We start from the raw sequence: 20,308 nt of genomic DNA on the forward strand, positions 1-20,308 counted from the left end.
CCAATCCCCAATGTGGGTATATATCTAAAAGAATTAAAAGCAGGCTCTCAAAGAGGTATTTGTCTACCCATGTTCACAGCAGCATCATTCATAACAGCCAAGAGGTGGAAGCAAGCCGGTGTCCATCGATGGATGAATGGATTAACGAAATGTAACACACACACACACGCACACAGAGGAATATTATTCAGCCTTAAAATGGAAGAATATTCTGGTACATGCTACACCCTGGAACACGGATGAACCTTGAGGACATTATGCTGAGTGAAATAAGCCAGTCACAAACAGCCAAATGCTGTATGATTCCACTCATATGAGGTTTCTAAAGTAGTCAAATTCACAGAAGCAGAAAGTAGAATGGTGGTTATCAGGGGTTGGAGGGAGGGGAATGGGGAGTTGTTCAATGGGTATAGAGTTTTAGTTTTGCAAAACGTAAAAGTTCTGGAGATCTGTTGCACAACAGTGTGAATATGCCTAACACTGCTGAACTCTACACTTAAAATTATTAAAATGGTAAATGGTGTGCGTATTTTTTACCACACTTCTTTTAAAGTGGACGTACAGGATTTTTGTACTTTTGTTTAAAAAGTTTAAAGTATCCAAGAAAAAGATGGGAAGGAAAAACCCCCAAATAATAACCATGTCTGAGTTTTGGACTGGTAAATGATCTTAGTTTCCTCTTTATAAGCTGTAGCATTTTTCAAATGTTACACAGTAATCATGTTCCTGTTATAAAAGCAGAAAAAATTATCAGGAAGAAAAAAGTGTACTGTCTTTAATCTTAAAAAAAAAAAAAAAAAGAAGAGAAAGTCCTAAAAGCGCCTGGCCCAGAAGAGGCACTGGTCCCATCTTGCTTCGCTCCCTGCTTGTCTTCATGCAGTTGCAGCTTTCTTGTTTATTTATTATTTTTGTAGGCACATAGTAGGTGTGTATATTCATGGGGTAGCGGCAGCTTTCTTATTTAATTTATTTTTGTGGGCACATAGTCGGTGTGCATATTCATGGGGCAGTGGCAGCTTTTTAAATTTATTTTATTGTTTTTGTGGGCACATAGTAGGTGTGCATATTCATGGAGCAGCAGCAGCTTTTTTTCTTATTGTTTTTGTGGGCACATAGTAGGTGTGCATATTCATGGAGCAGCGGCAGCTTTTTTTCTTATTTTATTGTTTTTGTGGGCACACAGTAGGTGTGCATATTCATGGGGCAGCGGCAGCTTTCTTGTGCTTGCTCTGCCCTCAGTGAAGCCGGACAGTGGTGGATCCTCCCTGCCATAGTCATGTTGCATCTGTTTGCAAATCGTGCTGCTCTTTGGTTTTCTTTCTTCAGACTAAACAGTCCCAATTGCAGTCACTCTTTCATCTGAAGCCAGTTGTTTTTCAGGTCAAATCCTATCACAGGCAGTTCTACAAGGGAATGCCATTAGTTGTTCAGAAATCTATTGTATTGAACGCATGCTTGAAATTAGAAGCTGGTAATAATGGTCAGAAGATTTGCTCTAGATCACATTCAGTGGTTGGCTTTAAATGGTGATCAAGTCCAGCGTTTTACTCTAAAAACTGGATTGCAGAGTGGTTAAAGGCCTGGGAGGCTCATGCTGAGACCAGAGGCGGTGCCGTGGCCTGGTGCTCTCGCACGCTGATGGCCTTCCTCTGTGGCCACTCACCCAGGTCGCTGCCACCACCCAGAGGAGGAGCTTATAGGACACACAGGTGGAGATGGCTAGGAGGTACTTGCAGGAAGTCTGCTAGCTGCCTATAAATTGTCCTTCTTTCACAGCAGAACTCTGATTTTTAGGTGGGCATATTGCCACCCATGCAAAAACCAAAAACTTCCAGCGTCCCTGCAGTTAAGTGTGATGATGAGACCAAGTTCTGGTTGGTGATATGTTAGCTGCAGGATGTGTGGGACTTCCAGCAAGTCCCTTTAAGGAGTTCAATCTTTTTTCTCCTTCCTTCTAGTGGCCTGGAATATGGGTGTGATAGCTGGAGCTCCAGGGCTCACCCTGGACCATGAAGCCAAGGACCACATAAGGGTAGATAAAGCAAAGGGCCAGAGAAGCCTGCAGGCCCTTCTTGTAGAAGTGTCTTGAACTGCCTTCCTGTGGATGTCTTTTACATAAGTGTGTTTAAGCCACCATTTTTCAGAAATAAACATGCAATTCCTAACCAATAATCAATTTGTTACCAGAAATGGAGTCTGCCACAACAGAACCTAAAATGTGACATGTGCTCAGTGGACAAGGGGGAAGGTCAATATTAAGGATTCAAATATTGTAGCGGGAATTTAAAATATGGCTGCGCAGTTCTTGACATTCCCTCCATCCAGAGATGGGTTCATTGTCCCCTCCCCTTGAATCTGGACTGGCTTGTGACTACTTCTACCAATAGATTTCCATGGAAGTGGAGCTACGTAACTTCTGAGGCTAAGTCATAATGGGCCATGCTGCTGCCACTGTAACAGACACTCTTGGAACCCTGAGTGCCATTTAAGAAGACTGACCATCCTGAGTCCATCATGCTGGGGTCACCAAGGTGCTCCGATGGACACTCCTAGCTGGGATTGCCTTTCGTCTTTCACAGACTTCCCAGCCCTGGCACCAGACACAGGAGTGAAAGAGTCATTGGACGAGGGCCCTTCAGCCCAGGCTGTTCCCAGATCCCAACCACTGGAGTCCTCCCCAGCAGTTCAGATCATCTGAACTGTGGCCCCAAACATGGAGCAGTTATGCCCTTTTCAAATTCCTGACCCACAGAATCTGTGAGCATAATAAAATGGTGGTTAATTTATGCCGTTATACATTGAGGGCTTTTGATGCTCAGCAGTGGATGACTGGAACAGCTGGTAATTCTTACTATGTTAAGATAAAAGTTTAGTTCTTTTTCACAGAGAAGAAGTCCAGACATAGGCAGTCCAGGACAAGTTTGGTCACTTTATAGTCAGCAAGAACGCAGATTCCTTTATCCTCCCTGCTGCCTGGAATGTGGACATGATGGGTGGGGCTCCAGCAGCAATATTGGACCAGATGGTAATCTTGAGGATGACAGAAGAGAGCAGAAAGGAGCTTTGGTCTCTGATAATAGAGAAATAACTCTCTCTCTTGTTTAAGCCTCTGTAATTTTAGATCTTCAGGTTATATGGCAAAAGCATTGCTAATAGGCACAGAATTGGAATTCATGTGTTTAGAACTCAGGAGGTTGGCTTGGCTAAAGCTAAAAGGTTTAGAATTTTCAAATTAGAAGCAGTAGTTGAAGTCCTGGGTATAAATGAGGTTGCTTCAGGAGAGTACAGAGTGAGAAGAGGAAAGAGCTAAGGAGCCTCGAGGAATGGCAGCAGTTAAAAGAGAGGCCAGAGGAGGGGCTCCCACCTTTCCAGGGGAAGAAACCCGAGACAGAAAGTGTTCAGTGAACATGACCTCTTCCCCTCTGTGGCTGGGTTGGGAGCCCTTCCTATGCCTCTTCTGGACACAGCTAACATGCAGCTTTCTCTTCATATCACAAGGGCTCTGTTTTACATGAGGGGCTCCCACATGGGACCAGAAGGAACCTCCTTAAAGTTTGGAATCAATTGTTAATTCTTCTTATGGCCCCAGTGCCTACAACAGTGACTGGCATGTAATGGGCAGGCGGTAGTTATTTGCAAGCTGAACTGAATTGAACTGCTCTTGGCAAGGAAGTCCTGGGAAGGGAAGGTTTCCAGAAGGAGGGAGTGGTCTGCGGTGCAAACACTGAGAACAATCAAGTCAGATAAGGCCTGTACAGGACTGGTGGGTTTGGCTCAGTGCATCTCGCAATGAGGAGGTCATTGGTGACTTGAGGAGAAGTGTTTTCGTGGGGAGGCAGCGGCGACAGGGTAACTGGTGTGTGGGAGTGGGTGGGGTGCTGGCTGCTCTTTTGGGAAGAAAGGGTGGAGACAAGGAGGGACGGGTTTCATTTATTTTGTCAGTTTCATCATCTTCATCATAGGCAGAGAGCAGGGAACTGGGAAGGGAGCCTCCCCTGACTTCTGCAGGACACCATGTGCTTGCCCTGTCAGAGTTGATGACACTTTTGTCATTTCCATAGCCAACTCATCATTTAACTTCTCACGTATGCATAACAATCTTTTCGTGGTTTTCCCCCGAACCAAAGTGTAAGTTCCTGGAAAGCAGAGACTGTTTACAGCTTGCTGTGCACAAAGTAGGTGTTTTGTTGGTGTTAATTGCCTCTGCTTCCTCTCAAGCAATGTTTCCTGAAATATACCTGAGCTTGGAACAGCATGGATCTATACGAGCTGGTGCCCCACTAGTTGATGACATGGCTTGATGAAAACGGAGGAGCACCTCACCACAAGAAGAGACCCTTGCAGTAGGAAACAAAACTGTGTGAGAAGACGTGGGATGGGATGGAAACGGCCTACTCACTCCCCCAGGAGTGGAGAGGAGGAAGCCTGGAGGGATGAGGGCAGGGTTATGCATATTTTGCAGCATCAGATAATGAAAGCAGATGAGTCAGCAGCATTCACCCACATGGCCATTTTATTCCATGCACAAATAATATGATGATTTTATGAACCTCGTTTCACAAACTTTTGATGAATCCAAGGCATGGCTGCCTTCGCCTTACAATAAACAAGTCCTGTCTGTTGCTTGGCTCACTCTTTGATAGTTGAAGGAGAGTCTGTTGCAGTCAGAAAGAAAAGATGTCAAAGTGGAGGCAGCCAGTTGCTCTGGTGGAGGGGAGGGCTGGTGTCCCAGGTTAGCATTACCTGGGTGGGGACCAGTTTTGCAGGTCCAGAGCTCAGTTTATCAGTGGCTCAAGGGAGCACTGATTCATACGTTCCAAGCTCATGGGAGGGAGTGGCATAAATCCAGGCCTCTCAAACTTTAATATGCATAGGAATCACAGGGGGGCCTGGGGGTGGGAATCTCCTGAAAATGCAGCTTCTGATTTAGTACAGCTGGGCTGAGGCCTGAGATTCCGCATTTCCAACCAACTGCCCACTGCACTTTGAGTAGCAAGGATGTACATCGGAGGCCAATTTTTCTAAACTTTTGGTACCTGTCACCACTGGTTTCCTCACAACCCAAAGACTGCTTAGGGAGCATGGTGGCCCAGAAAGGGGACTCCGCCTTCCAGGGTTGCTGGGCTTCCTGCAGACCTTATGTCTTCCTGCCTTTCTGCTTTCACCTTTTATCAGCCTGGGCCTGTCAATGGCTCCGGTTATGCATTTCCTTGGTTATGTTCCCAGCCTGAAGGGAGACCTGCTGACTTTGAGCTTCTCTGTGTCCCGGGGTTTTCCCAGAGATTCATTAGGAAGCAATCTTCAAGGGCGGGCTTCTTCCTCTGACGGCTAACCTAGTCCTTTTTCACTAATTCTTCCTAGTTTCAGTCTCTGTGGGTGACTCTCCAAGAGTTGGAATGCACTGGTCACGGTGTTGACAACACAGATAAGAGGAATCACATTTAGAAATAAGTAATCCCATCTGGCAGCCAGAGAGATGGGCAGTAAGAGGCTGAGAGACGCTCTTGGAGCAGGGTTGTCAGTGAGCACCGACAGCTGGAGTGGGCAGCGCTGGATGCATCGCCTACCTGGCACCCAACCTCATTTACCCGCAGCCTGCCTGACCTTGCTGAACTCCATCCCAGATCCTCATTTGGTGAACCTGGGCTATACACTTAGGCTTTGCCTGGCATTTCTTTGGAGCTGGATGCTTGGGCATGGCTGCCTGGTCATGATGACATGGATCACCAGCCCTGGAGCTCTGGGTAGCTGTAGAGAGTCACTGAAGCTGGCCACCTATTTGGCTTTGTTGTGGCAGAGACTGGCTTATCTCTAGGGCTCCGTCTAGATCTTCTAGCTTCATGCTTCCTATTAATACTCCGATTCATAAAAATAAAAATCATGAAATATAATTGCCTATAAAAATAATGAGACTAGGGCCGGGTGCGGTGGCTCATGCCTGTAATCCCAGCACTTTGGGAGGCCAAGGCGGGTGGATCACCTGAGGTCAGGAGTTCGAGACCAGCCTGGCCAACATGGCAAAACCCCGTCTCTACTAAAAATACAAAAGATTAGCTGGGCGTGGTGGCGGGTGCCTATAATCTCAGCTACTTGGGAGGCTGAGGCAGGAGAATTGCTTGAATCTGGGAGGCAGAGGTTGCAGTGAGCCGAGATTGCGCCATTGCACTCCAGCCTGGGCAACAGAGTGAGACTCCGTCTAAAAAAAAAACAAAAATCACGAGACTAGAATTGCCGTAAATTTTGAAGTGTTTTTCCAGGGAAACACCGAGTGCCTCTCAGGTCTTTCTGTGCATTTCCCTAGGCCCGCCACACGAGGTGGAGGACAGAGAGAGGAGGGCTGCCAGCCCTGGGCTCTGCCTCTGAGTCGAGGTTTCTGGGGGCCCAGCCTCTTCCCCAGGCTTTTTGTCTCCACAGACGTGTGGGAGCCTGTGGCTATGAGACCACCTTCTCTATAGAGAAGCACTTGAAGAAACTGTAGTGGATATAAAACCCCAACAGGGCTCCTCTCTCTCTCTTTCTGACTTTCTCAACTTTTTAAAATTTTTTATTTTTCATTAGAAAGCCCAGGCCAACCTGCTCACACCCATTGCCAGAGAGCAGAGCTGGCTGCGTAGTAACCTGGTCAGCCCTGAGGGGTCCTGCGCCTCTGACGGTAGAAGCTGACACAGAACAGGGGAGACTCCCTGGGGCCTAGGAGGGACACTGGCCCTTCAGGCGCTTCTTCTTCTCCACTGCAAGCCGCAGAGCCTGGAGGAGAGTGTCCTTATTATTCAGGATGTTGTACTCTGAGAGTTTCACCAGCTTGTCAAAGGTGGCCTCTGTGTACGTCAGCTCCTTGGTGGCATAGGGAGTTTTGGGACCATAAATGTCCACCTGGCCCTGCTCCAGCTCCTCAGGGCTTCGCTCTACACCTGCGGGCAGCAGGATGACTTGTTATAGACTCTGTCATGTTAGGTTGAAATGACTTGTTTCCACATCTCTCCCCAAGGCCCACCAACCTGCACTCACGGACACACACACCTGCATGAAAACCTGTACACACGCACACCCTCACACATGCACCTGCACACCTGCAAGCTCCTCAGGGTGGGGTGCAGGCTTGCCCATTGGAGGATTGCCCTAGCACCAAGCACAGTACTGGGCACATGGCTGAATGTCAGAAAATGTAGAATGACTGAAAGAATGGGGGATGACATCACCAGCCCATGGGGGTGAGGGAATGGGAGGCGCCCTTTTCTTCTTTGTGAAAGCCAAGGTTGGCTTAGGCTGGAGCTGAGCCAGGCTTCCCCGTTAGTGCCCTTAGCAGACTCTACATATCTAAAGGCATTCCTGGGCCAAGGGCAGCGGGTGCTGGGAACTGAGTGCAGAGGCAGCTCACCTGGTGCCTTGTATTTTCGGAAAGTATCATTGATGAGTGGGAAGAAAGTCACGATGGGGGCATCGGGTTCCTGGGGGTTCTCCATCAGGTAGCATTCCTTGAGATTTTCGTTCTCATCTGGCAGCTCGTATTTGGGGAAGGGGATGTTCTGCACAGTGCAGTACTCACAAGTTTGTTTCAGGGGCTGGAAAAGCACAGAGGGTGTGTTTGAGCATTAGGAGGAGTGGGAGTGGAGAAGAAGCACAAAGTTCTTAGCCCCAGCTTCCTGATTTCCCCAGCTAACAACTCAGCTCCCCAACTGCTTTGCCAGTGTGTGGTATTTTGAGACTAAAGCCAAGTCAGGACAAAAGGCCCGAGGCAGTAGGTTGATGTGCCTCCAGCTGCAAGCTGCTTTCCCAGGTAAAATGGACAAAAGCCCTTTCGATGGTGTTCGCATCTAAACACAGACTTGGGTGGATGTGGTGGGTAGCCTGGAAGGGCGACTGGAACCAGGCTATACACAGCCAGAGCTGCCCAGGCCCGTGTGGGATGTGCATGGGCTTTGGAGCTGACAGTAGTACAGGGCTAGAAAAGACTCTGCAAGGGCATCTCTAAAAGCATGATATCGCAGGAAGAGCACTGCCTTAGAGTGTCAGAACCCCCTCAGTTCTGCCCTTCGTTCCTCTGCTAACTAGCTGTGTGATCTTAAGCAAGTCTCTCTGTGCCTTGGTTTCCTCATCCATAACATGAGAAATGATAGCAGTTGTGCCGTCTCCCTCCAAGAGCTGGTGTAAGGGCCAAATGAGATCACACGTAGGAAAGTGCATTGTTACCCATTTACAAACTTAGATTGTTTTCATTGTTGCCCTGTTGGTCTGTGTACACTTCACTTCACCTGGCTTCAGGGTAGAACTGTATACACATAGAACTTTCCAAAGTAAATAAAAATAAATAAAAACCTCTGGTTCTGACAAATGCCCTCCTCTCCCCGCCACACTTCTGTCCCACCTGAGAGCACTTGAGTATAATTCATGGAGGGTTATATACCCTGGGGGAAGGGAGAGTGTGATCATTTTGAAAATAGGATATTACAAACTCTTGAATGGAATGGGCTCTACTAAGATTATTTTTAAAAACTCATTTTTTGTAGCTGAAGAATTGCCAAATATGGCAAATGCTTCAAGGCAAGAGTAAAATTCGAATTTGCTAAGTCAACATGGGCCCCATGGTGTGAGAGCCAGCTGGCTGCCCGTGAGTTCTGGGCATCTGACTTCCCATCATGACTGCTGCTTGGCTTCCTCTGATGCTGTCTGGGGGCTGTTGAGAGCGTGCCTCTTCCCAGTTCACAGCGAGTGAGTCCGCTGACTGCGGGGCCCATCTCAGGAGATGCTGCAGCCCGAGCTCAGGAGGCAGGCTGCGCACTTGCCTTTGTCTGGGACCCAGCACAGTAGTTGAGGTGGATGATGAGGTCGGCTTTTCGCTCTGGCCTGAGGAGGGGCGGGTAGCTGGAGTTGACAAAGAACGCAGTGTCCAGCAGGCACAGGTGGTTCGCGGACTCCGTCAGCTGGTTTGGGAAACCATCCAGCACTGTGTCTGAAAGCCAAGCCTTCCCATTACCGACACACCTGGTGCCCTGACAGCCAATGGACAGAGGCACCTGGGGGGACGGAGCGCCCTGTCTGGAGCGTCCTTTGCCTCAGCCTGACCAGGACTCCCACTGAGTTCCAGTGCCCTCTGGGTGGGCTGAGGAAGAATAGCGTTATCTTAGGCTTTTAGCTAGTCTTTTATGGGATATTGATACTTGTGGGGTATGAGGGGCTTAAGGCCACCCATAAATAGTGTAAACCCTGGGCCCTGAGCCAGCTGTCCCATTGGCCCCAGATGGAGAGGATGAGGCTTAACAGGCCAGGCTGCAGCAGCCATTTGCAGGCCATGGCCAATTAAAACATTAAGAAGGTGAAAGTCAAGGCCTTAGGGCCTCGGCAGCAGAGGAGGCGGCACTGAGCTGATGCTGCAGGACCACAGTTTAAGGCCTGGCTCTGCTGCTTACCACTTGGGAGTTCCTGAGCTGGGCCATCCCTGCCCAGTTCCAAGCGGGCATGACTCAATTTTTTTTTTTTTTTTTGAGACAGGGTCTTGCTCTATTGCCCAGGCTGGAGTGCAGTGGCGTGATCATGGCTCATTGCAGCCTTGACCTCCTGGGCTCAAATGATCCTTCCATCTCAGCCCCCAAGTAGCTGGGACTACAGGTGCTCATCACCATGCCCAGCTAATTAAAAACAATTGTTTTTAAGAGATGGGGTCTCACCACATTGCCCAGGCTGGTCTCAAACTCCTGGACTCAAGAGATTCTCCAGCCTTGGCCTCTCAAAGTGCTGGGGTTGCAGGTATGAGCCACTGTGCCTGGCACCAGTCACATTAAAGGGGATCCCCAGAACACAACTGCAGAAAGTAAGACCCCCTGTTTCCCCATCTGTAACATGGAGCCAACTTCTACCTGCTAGGACTGTTGTACAGATTCTGTATAGAATTACTGTACAGATGCAGTGAGTTAAGTACCCACACCACTCCCTGCTGCCAGACCCATACAGTATTCAAGACGACACCACCAAATGTGGAAAACACCATGGGGAGAGAGGTGCCTGGCCCAGTGAACATAGCCAGAGAAGTTTTCTTATTCTTTCTCCACGGCAGCCTTGACATCCACATCTTCCTCCTCCATATGGAGGCAGGCCTCAAGGAGTAGCCAGGTAGGGTTACCTTTCCACCTAGAGAACTGGCCATTCTGGAGGTAGTTGGTGTGCAGCTGCAGCCCAGACAGGAAGTTGTGAAACTCAGACACGAAGGACCGATGGGTAAGGATTTCTCGGAAAGAATTGGACAGCCATGACCCTGGGATCACTACCGTGGTCTCTAGGATGTTAGCATCACATTTGGGGATTTCAGGCAGGATTGGCTCGTCTTCTGCAGGGGAGGGAGGGATGAAGGGCAGGTCATGAGAGGCGGGGTCTGCAGATTGCCCACGTGAAGCCCCACATGGTTGCCTGGCACCCAGGGGTGAGCACTGTAAAAGCAGCTCATACCTTCCTTGCTGGGCTCTCAAGGTCCTGGCACTGGGGTTAGGAGGACCCAGGTGAGAGACATGGAGTAAGCGGGGAGGTAGTAGAGAGGGAGGGGGAGCGAGACAGCTAAGAAGGGTCCTGGAGAGGACAGGGAGTTTCAAAGAGTGGCCTGTGACTGCTATAGACCCTACCCTCCTCACTTCTCCTGGGTGCTGGGAGCCTTGCCTCCGGGACTTGGCGCTGGTGTCACTCACCTACAGTCACCCTCCCCTCCAGGCAGGGAAGACACTGTAGCCCCAGCTGCCCTCCCACATCTTAGGCCATAGGGGACGATGCGGAAACATGTGGCAGGGGGCCTCATCCTCGGTTTGTGGTCCACACCCCGCCCCCCATCACCCAGCCATGAGGGAAAGCCGGGGGCCCCCATCACCCAGCCATGAGGGAAAGCCGGGGGCCCCCATCACCCAGCCATGAGGGAAAGCCGGGGGCCCCCACCACCCAGCCATGAGGGAAAGCCAGGGGCCGCCCCCCATCACCCAGCCATAAGGGAAAGCCGGGGGTCACCCACCGATGTCCTGCACTTTCTCCCTTGTCCACCTGTGGAAAAACTCCTCCGAGGTGTGTGACAGGTTCCAGGCATCCAGCAGGTTCAGGGAGAAGATGCTGCTCCACAGGCCTGGGAGCAAGGGCCAGCGTGAGCAGCTCCACCCCACAGCCCCAGGCCCCACACTGGCACTTGATTCCCCACCCCCACCACTCCACGCAAGCCAGGCTGCCCCGCGGGTGGGACAGACTTCAGACTTCCACGTCCTTCTCCCCTCCCCTGTGCAACTCACCACAGTGACTGAGGGGCTCAGCTCTCAGCTCTTCTCTTCCCTCCCCTCAGTGCCAGGAGACGTAAAGGTGTATAAGGCACAGCCCCAGCAGGGATTTAATGCTGGCAAATGCAGGCTTTGAGTTTAAGTCCAGCTGCCGTCAGTGAATACATCTAAAGCATTTAGGGCAGCACCTGGCACATGGTGAGCACTCAATAAATGCAAATGCTATTTGTTATTATGATTTTTAAATGTAGGGCATTAGACATTGACCCATTTGGAATCTCTATAAGGTAGGTTTTACTCTTAAGCCTAATTAACTAATGAGAAGATGGAGGCTTCAAGAGGTGAGGCAATTTGGCCAACTTTACACAGCTAGTGAGTGAGAAGCCAGAGTTCAGGGTTCAAGCCCACGTGTTTTGACTACAGTTTTCTAAACCACACGCTCAACAGCATAGGTGTTCGGGGGAAGGAGAGGCCACTGCGGGCTGGTGGCTTCTGGGGGAAGAAGTGATGGGACTGAGTTAGATCTTGCAGGATGGGTTGGTTTGGGATAGACAGAAGGGGAGGGCACAGACAACTAATTTAAATAAGGGCGTGTTGGAGCTGTGAATGTGGGTCTGTTTCTGAAGAAGCCCTTTGACAGGCGCAGCTAAGACTCTGAAGGGAAGAACTCGAGTGGGTCCTGGATTCGGTGGGCCCAGCTCCTGAAGGACCGAGGCGCTTAGGGTGGAGGCTGGGCCAGGCTTCCCTGGTGACCCTGCCCCTTACCCTGTGGTCTCCCTGGACCCTCGGGTCCCAGGTCTGGGTTGGCCCCTGGAAGCAGGCACACTGCTGGCTGAAGCTAGATGGGAGTGGGTGGGAGTTACAGAAGCTTCCGTCTGAGTCTGCTGTTCCCAGTGTGGTGCTGAGCAGGCTGCAGGGAGACTGCTGGAGACCAGGAAATTGGGAGAGCCCCCCGACCGACTCTGGTCCCCAGTGACTTGGGACCTCTCCTAGGATGAGGCAATGTTGGCAAGTGCCTCGAGTGTCACATAATCAGGGGCCAACCCAAGGTGGCCCAGCACTGGTGCAGCAGCCCCCTGTCACTCCGCCAGTTCCAAGGCAGTCACCTAGCATGTAGCAGATTCGAGACTCCGGGATCCTCTTCACCAGCCGCCCCATGAAGAACTCGGAGCCGAAGAGCTCGGAGGGGATGAAGGCCCCATACTTCTGCAGGCCCACCTCGTAGGGGGAGAACTCGAACCACTCTGCACATGAAGCAGCAGGACGGGGGTCAGTCTCAGGCCAGGGAGCCGTCCACACAGCTGGGCCCCCCTCCTGCCTGCAGGCACTGGCTCAGGCCTTGGAAAGCCTGAGACAGGGAGGCCGCAGTTCCCCCAAAGGACACATGGGGGCACCCTTGGCCAGCTTCTGCTGGCATGGCAAGGGTGAGCTTTGCCATGCTTTGCAAGGACGATGGCTCATTTGCACTTCAGAGCCTGTTGAATGGGACAAAAACTGACCCTGAAGCAGGGCAGGTCTCTCGAGTTTCTCTCTCTGGGCAGCTTAGAAATATCTTCCTTTCACAACCTTTGTCTTCCCCAGTGCCATCAAACACATGCCCAGGGAAGCTGCAGACAATGCCTGCCGGCCTCACCCACGCAGCAGGGCAGATTGGGATAGCAAAGGTGATTTCTCCAGCTGTGTGCACAGTCTGGATGTAGAGGTTGACAAAGATGGGTGGGATTGGGGGACCTGGAGGTGCTGGGTGCTTTTGCCCACCAAGAATGGCCCCCTCTACCCCCCACCACTTGTAAATCACCAGCCACTGGTGTTACCTCTGAAGTCCTGGTTGCTTACATCATCCTTGACATTGATGGTGAGGTAGATGGGCAGGGGGTTCTGGCCGCAGCTCAAAGCAGCACGCTGATCTGACAGTTTGCATTCATTTCTCTGTGGGGAAACAAAATGTTTAAAGAGAAGCAGCAGCCCAGGGGGTGGGGGAGGCAGTGCAGAATGAGAGGACAATCTGGACCCCTGCAGTCACATCCTGGCTCCTGAGCTCACTGGGCTGCTGTATTGGCCCCAGCTGACACCAGCCAAATCACTCTGAAAGGGCACCAATGGCATAGGCACCACCCCCTCGGGCTGCATACCACTAGACAGGGGCCAGGACTGGATCCGTGGTTTAGGACAGCCCCTCAGAGTCTCAGGGTCTTGGTCTTAGGGGTCAGCAGATAAAGAGGAAGGGGTGGGAGAGACTGGCACTGCCCCTCTTCTGCCCCATCGTCTTCCCTCCGCTAGAACGGAGCAGCTCCATGTTTAGCAGCTCCATTTTTTAAAAAAATCAGCTTGGCATGTTGAGCTCCCTCAATTGAGGGGTAAAAAGTTGGGGGAAAAAGAGGTTTCCCTTCCTCCGCTCCCCTGCCTTCCCCTCCCTCCCTCCCCTCCCCTTCTTTTTTTTTTTTATTTAACAAAAGACTTAGGACTTGAGCACTAGATAGTGGCTGAGGTCGCTCTAATCCCCAGAGTGGGGAGCCTTTCAGATCAGCCCGGGCCACAGTCCACCTCCCAAAGTGAATCAGCCACTGCAAACAAGGCAGAATCAAGGTTTTAGAGGCCCAGGCTCTGACCCCAGGCCAAGCAGCTGACTTCTGGGTGACCAACCCTGGTCACCCAAGTGTGCAAAGGCTACAGAACCCGTGTGGAATGGCAAACACATGTATATGCCCAATGACATGTGGGTCTCCTTTGAAAGCAAACAGGGTCATAACTGGGCCCAGAGATCTGGGCATCACAGAGCCCACTGTCCTGGAAGTAAAGCTGCAGGCTCAGGGAAGAGCCGGTCCACATTCATTGTCAAGGGGCCCCAAGGGAAAGGGGCTCCTGTCCTGGCCAGAGCACAAGAGCAGAGGCCTCTCAACATCAACCCTGCCCTTGCTTTCCTGGGAACCCATTTCCTTCTCACCAAACCCCCAGAATGCTGAAACTCCTGATGTCGGAAGACTGGGTGGTTCCTCCTCATCATACGCGGCACTCACGATTGTTACAATATTGTTGAAAATGTTAACTAGCACTTATTGATGTAATTCCCACTGAAGGAATAGTGAAGAGCAGGGCCTGAATTTCAACCCCATCCTGCCTGAATCCCAAAGCCAATGCCCTTGGCCTCTGCCTGCTCTGCTTCATAGGGAGGACAGGTTAGGTGGTGGGTTGTCACAGGGGCAGGGTGGGTGGGATCCATCAGAAGTGGCGAGGGCCTCGGGTTGGAAGCCATGTCCGATTCCTTTCTGAATCCCAATTTGCCAGCACAGTTCCTGGCACACAGGAAGTACTCAAGTAATTTAATTGAAGGAATGAGGGAAGATTGAAGATGAGGGTCCGGTCATTCTCAGGTGCTCAAACTGTCTGGCTTTCTGGAAGATGGAACCTACTGTTATAAAAAATAATTGCGGCAATGATTTTCTGGCAAGTTCTGATTTGAATTCAGAGCTCCCTGGACAGCTCTGGAGTGGAGCAGGGAACCGTGGGCCTGCACCGGACAGCTCTGGAGTGGAGCAGGGAACCGTGGGCCTGGACCGGACAGCTCTGGAGTGGAGCAGGGAACCGTGGGCCTGGACCAGACACCTCTGGAGTGGAGCAGGGAACCGTGGGCCTGGACAGAGGTTAGGTGGGAAGCTCTGCTTTGGGGCCAAGCAACAGCAAAAGTTGTTCATCTCAGCTTCTGCAACCTAAAGGGACAGATGTCAGCTGAGCCCACCCTGATGTCCAGGATCACAACACCCCTTGGAGATCCCTGTGCTGTGCCATGTGTCCAGGAAAAGGACCAGCCTGTGCTGGGTCGCAGCTCTCACAGCAGCCACCCAACATAGGCTGGTCCTCTTCTTGGGCACGTATTAGTCAGATCATTGGATCTCAGAATAGGAAGGAACCTCATTGGGCCCATTGGTGGCCATGAGAACGGGCCCTGCAGACCTCCAACAGTAGAGAGTGTTATTGACTAAGGACCCCAGCTGCTGTGCTCTGAAATCCACAGCTGAGTCTGTGCTGAGGCTGCACTTCCTGTGACTGAGTGGGGCAGGGATACTGAGACTGGCTCGTTCTGGGAGACGCGGGACTCCTGTGACAGCCAGCTTTGGCTGAAGGACCCTCCAAGGGCCTTGCAGACCACACCGTGGTCTGGGATGCTGCCGCCTGACCTTTCTTCCTCTCCCCACTCCTAGGGTCAGACTCGCTTCACGGCGTCACTGCTCTCCAGTCTTCCCCGGCTTCCTCCCCGTTTTTCCCTCACAGGTGTCTTGGCGTGGCTCTCAGAGGACATGCTGCCCTAGGCAGGTTTGCCTCCAACATGAGGGTCTCAGCCATCCTCTAAAGGGTACACGGGAGACAATCCCACCACCTTCCTCCATCATAGATTCTGACACCTTATGGGTCTTCCAGCCCAAGGATACTCCCACAGGTCTAACCTAACTCCCTGTGTGCAATGCAAGTCCTGACTCCCCTGAGGAAGAAAGAGAGCCAGGCATCAGCCAGGGCAGGGTGGGGCCCAAGAGAAGCTGAGCACCTACCTCGTCCCCCAGACAGGTCTCTATCAGCAGGCCCCAGAAGTCTGTAAAGGTGACCCTGTAGCCTTCCTGGCTGCGCTGCCGGAGCTCCTCCTGGAATTTGCGGAGCTGCTCTGGGAACAGGGAGGGTAGCTTGTCCTTTACTACATGTCTCCGGGCCTCAAAGATAGCAGGCTCCAAGTTTTTGGAGGACCAGTCAGGGTCACGGTACAAGGTAGCCATGGTCCTGGAGAGAGACAGGCACAGCTGATAGGGCTGACCCGGCCCCTGTCTGATCAGTCCTGGACCTGGGCAGGAGGGAAGGTAGGCAGGCCATTGGGAACCTTAACCTGCCAGGAGGGGAACCTGGAGAGTAGGGGTGAGGCAGAGGCCTGGCAGGCAGCGAGGAGCAGGGGAGGTGAACATTATTACTCATAATCACAAGTGCTACCAGTTCTCGAATGCCCACTCTGTGCCAGGCATAACAGTGGCTAAGATGAAGATTCTGGACCCAGATCTTTCTGGATGTCTGGATCCAGATCTTTCTGGATCAAGCCAGGCTCTGTCACTCACTAACTGTGTGATCTTGGGCAAGCTACTTAATCGCCATTCCCTTCAGTTTTCCTGTCTGTGGAATGGGGAGAATTACAATAATTGTACCTGCTTCATAGAGTTTTGGTGAAGATTACACAAGTTAAGGTGATGTGGGGTAGTTAGAACAGTGTGTGGCACAGAACAAATGCTGGAGCCCACATTTAAACCCAGGCTCGACTGATTTCAGGTCCTGGCTGTTTCTACTCTGCCACGTTAATTCCTATAATTCTGTTGTTGACTGAGGATTTATTTCCCTTTCTCTTCTTAACTTACATGTTGGTTGTTGGGGGAGCAAAACAAAGAAGTGATCCCGCTAGCCCTGAGTCTGGCCTCGGTCTGCCTCTCCTCGGCCTGGATCCAGCTTTTCTATGTCAGGACAGGAAAGGGCCCTTTTCATTCTGTGCCAGAGAACGACCTCCCTGGCAGTGGAGCTAGTCTGCAGCCGCACATTTAAGGAAACAGGGGCCTCGTCCCTCACAGGACTTGTTTTTGGGAAGGTGGGAGGTCAGGAGACTTTTCAACAAAAATCACCCTGCTCTCCATAAGCTTCACCCATTCATTTTATACTTTAAAAAAGCTTCCAGAAGCCATTGCAAATGAGTTTTTAAAAGAATACGACTTGTGCTTTCCCCAGGCCAGGGGACCCAACCCATCCCACGCCAGCTGGGCCTGAATTCCTCCCGCTTTCTATCTATCGCATAGTAGTCCAGGAGGATGCAGGTGTCCCTCAACCTGCTGGAAGCAAGTTACCTTCTTAACCTACTACCCGGGGCAGCCATTTAGCGTGGAGGTTAAGGATGTGGGCCCGGGACTAGGTTCAAATTCCACTCCACTGCTCATTAACTGAGTATCCCTGGCAAATTACTTTGTTTCTCCAGCTGAAAAAGAATGACAATGCCTCCCTCATAGTTTTTTGAGAGGAAGAAACAAGATGAGCCATAGGAAGCAGTGACTCCAGTGCTTAGCAAGAGGCAAATGTCTCCTTCTGTCTCACCTGGGCTGGCGCCTCTGCCCCCCGGGGGGGTGTGTGGCACAGGAGCCCTTGGCTTTCCAAGGCCCATTCATAGACACTTGCTCACATGGGGGCTACCCAGAGCTCCTCCAGTATACAAGGCACAGCAAGGGACCTCGGGGCTCACAGGCCCACCAGTTACAGACAGGACACGGCCCTGCTTGCTAGGCCACCCTGAACCAGAGCTGCAGGAGGATTTTGATGGGCCCCACAAAAAATGTTTATATGTTTTTTATTTTTTTATTGTTTTTTTAAAGAAAAGACCTCCCTATGTGGCCCAGCCTGGTCTTGAACCCCTGGCCTCAAGCAAGCCTTCTGCCTCTGCCTCCCAAAGTGCTGGGATTACAGATGTGAGCCACCATACCTGGCCACATAAAAAATATTAAAATTTATATTTCATGACTGTGTTGTATAAAGACAAATGTATTCATATTATTTATTAAAACATTTTCTTCAACCTATACGTTTGTTAATGAAATGATCCTGATTTTAAAAGAAATTAACCTATTTTTCTGGGCCCCTAAAAGTACAGTGGGCCACAGGCACTGTGCCTTCTGTGGGTAAGCCGACCTCACCCTGGCCTGCCTGTGGGGGAACCCAGTGCTCAGCCCCCGGCCCTGCTCACCAGCAGAGGGTGAGCAGGAGGGAGCTCAGCCGCAGGGCCCTGCCCGTTGCATGTCCCCAGCAGTATGGGGTCATGTTCCTGGGTCCATACCACAGCCCCAGGGAAACAGTAACACCAGGAAAGGCCAGCGCATACAGTGTCTCTGGCATACTTAGCAGCGGGAGAGCCTCTTACACCCACCGCATGAGGTCAGAGCTACTGTTATCCGCACTGTGCAGATACACAAGCTGAGCCTCCAAGGAGTCAAGCCGCATGCCCAAGGCCACACCACTGTGTGTGGGGCACTTTCCAGGCTTCAGGAGTCACTTTGTCTTTGGGTGGCGGGGAGGAGCTTCACCTGAGACTCCAGGCCAGCCTGTTTGTGGCTTGCCCTGGGCTCCACAGACAGTGGCTCACGTCTCCTTACCAGGTGGCCCCTGACAGGCCAGTGATGTAGCTGGCACAGTCCAGGAGGTTCAGCTTCTGCAGCCCCAGCAGGTGGCCATACATGGAGGTCATGGATCTTGTTCCACCCCCAGTGGCCATGATAGCTATCAGCGGCACCTGGGGTTACACAGAGGCAGGCGGTTGGGGAAGGCTCCAGAGGCAAAGCTTGGGAGAAGACTTAGAATGACAGCAACTTTGAAAGAACAATGGAGGAGGCAGAGCTAGCTACAGACAGCAGGGAGTGCGGCGTTGAACCACCTGACACCTGCCTTTCCACAGAGCAGTGGGTGTAGAAATAGACCTCAGCTCCACACCCAGAAGTTGGTGTCAGTGAAGGACTCTGAAGCCTAACACAGGCTTGGTAAATCACAGAAAGCTGTGGCTAGCAGAGTTCTTAGCACTGTTAGTCCAGCCCTCAGTTAACAGGTGATAAAACTGGGGTCCAAGGGGTGTGGGCAGCTTGTTCAAAAACCCTACTACTGTGCGATCCCTCAATGGGACAAACCGACATCTTCTGTAGCTGGATCTGATGTAAGACACCAGGCCTGGCACATGGTGCCTGCTCAGCAGGTACTGTACTGGCAAGGCCAAGAGTCAATGGACTGGTGATGTGTGAAGGAGCAGGGTTGCCAGCTCTGGGTCGACAGAGGTTTAAGAGGCCCCTGGAATGTTCCCCTAAAGATAGGGCCAGGCACAGTGGCTCACACTTGTAATCCCAGCACTTTGGGGGGCCGAGGTGGGCAGATTGCTTAAGCCCAGGAGTTCAAGACCAGCCTGGGCAACATGTGGAAACCCCATCTCTACAAAAAAATACAAAAATTAGCCAGGCATTGTGGTTCATTCCTGGAGTCCCAGCTACTTGGGAGGCTGAGGTAGGAGGATTGCTTGAGCCTGGGAGGTGGAGGCCGCAGTGAGCTGTGATGGTGCCACTGCACTCCAGCCTGGGCGACAGAGCAAGACCCTGTCTCAAGAAAAAAAAAAAAAAAAAAAAGGAGGGAGGAAGGGGCTCTTTGTCAAGACTCACTCTGTCTGTTTTCCTTTGAGTGGGGGCTGTAAGAACCTTCCACTGGCTAGAGCACTATCAGAGGTCCTCCTCGGGCACCCGCCAGGTCTCTGTCCTCACCTAGGGTCAGCCTCAGAAAGCAGGCCCTTGGAGGGCTTGCCTGCTGCCCAGGGGAGTGTGGGCCTTGGTCCACACAAGGGAGGCAACAGAGGGCTGTGACAGAGGCCCACCATCTGCTCCCGTGGGAAGAAGGGGGCGGCCTGGCCCTAGGAGTGCAAGTTGCTTCTCTCCAACTTCCTAGCGCTGTTATTTCTGGGAGTGTGTCTACCTGTGCGGATTTGAGAGGAGAGACAATTGAGGAAAGAAGGACCTAAGGCCTTTGGGGTGGAGGTGTGGGGTGCAGGAAGTGGTACAGCTTAAAATGTTTTCCTGGCTGGGGTGAGGAGGGCATTTTGTCCCTGAGTAAGGCCCCTTTAGCCACCGCAGGAGCTCTTAGTGCTTGGGAGGAGCTGCTGGGGCTCTGTCCTTTCTCTCTCCATTTTGCTCTCCCCTTCCCTTGTGAATATAAAACAGAATCACTTCCAGCACAGCTCTCACCAGGGCGTCTGTACCTCAGCAGTAAAAGCATCCATGGAGGTGGCGCCTGGGGCAGGGCAGGGCCTGGGTTGGTTGGGAGGGCGTGGTGCTGGAAGGACCAGCTGGGCCCGGGCTGGCCACACCCCTGATTACCCACCTCGTCCTCCTGCAGGTCTTCCTCCAACTGCAGCACCTGCTTCAGGGCCTTGGCCACCACCATCTTCCGCTTCTGCAGAAACTCCAGCTCTGCTGGGCACAGGCTGAAGCCCAGTCGCACGTCCAGTGTCTCAGGGCTGGAGGGAGAGAGGACCC

General features: G+C 51.7%; 1 protein-coding gene across 2 annotated transcripts in view; it reads right to left on the reverse strand.

The window, feature by feature from the left end:
• Positions 1-4,495: 4,495 nt before the first annotated feature.
• Positions 4,496-20,308, reverse strand: part of PLA2G4E (phospholipase A2 group IVE) — a 39,787-nt gene continuing 23,974 nt past the window's right edge. For both annotated transcript variants that reach the window (XM_054452067.1, XM_054452068.1), the window contains 10 exons: positions 20,154-20,289; positions 18,398-18,534; positions 15,785-16,007; positions 13,055-13,169; positions 12,347-12,484; positions 10,988-11,095; positions 10,118-10,321; positions 8,784-8,950; positions 7,379-7,562; positions 4,496-6,911 (listed from right to left, as the gene is read on the reverse strand). In XM_054452067.1, coding sequence (XP_054308042.1) covers positions 6,691-6,911; positions 7,379-7,562; positions 8,784-8,950; positions 10,118-10,321; positions 10,988-11,095; positions 12,347-12,484; positions 13,055-13,169; positions 15,785-16,007; positions 18,398-18,534; positions 20,154-20,289 — 1,633 coding nt within the window. In that variant the 3' untranslated portion in view covers positions 4,496-6,690. The remainder of the gene's footprint in view (positions 6,912-7,378; positions 7,563-8,783; positions 8,951-10,117; positions 10,322-10,987; positions 11,096-12,346; positions 12,485-13,054; positions 13,170-15,784; positions 16,008-18,397; positions 18,535-20,153; positions 20,290-20,308) is intronic.

The sequence above is a fragment of the Pongo pygmaeus genome, chromosome 16, assembly GCF_028885625.2.
Source record: "Pongo pygmaeus isolate AG05252 chromosome 16, NHGRI_mPonPyg2-v2.0_pri, whole genome shotgun sequence".
Taxonomy (NCBI): domain Eukaryota; kingdom Metazoa; phylum Chordata; class Mammalia; order Primates; family Hominidae; genus Pongo; species Pongo pygmaeus.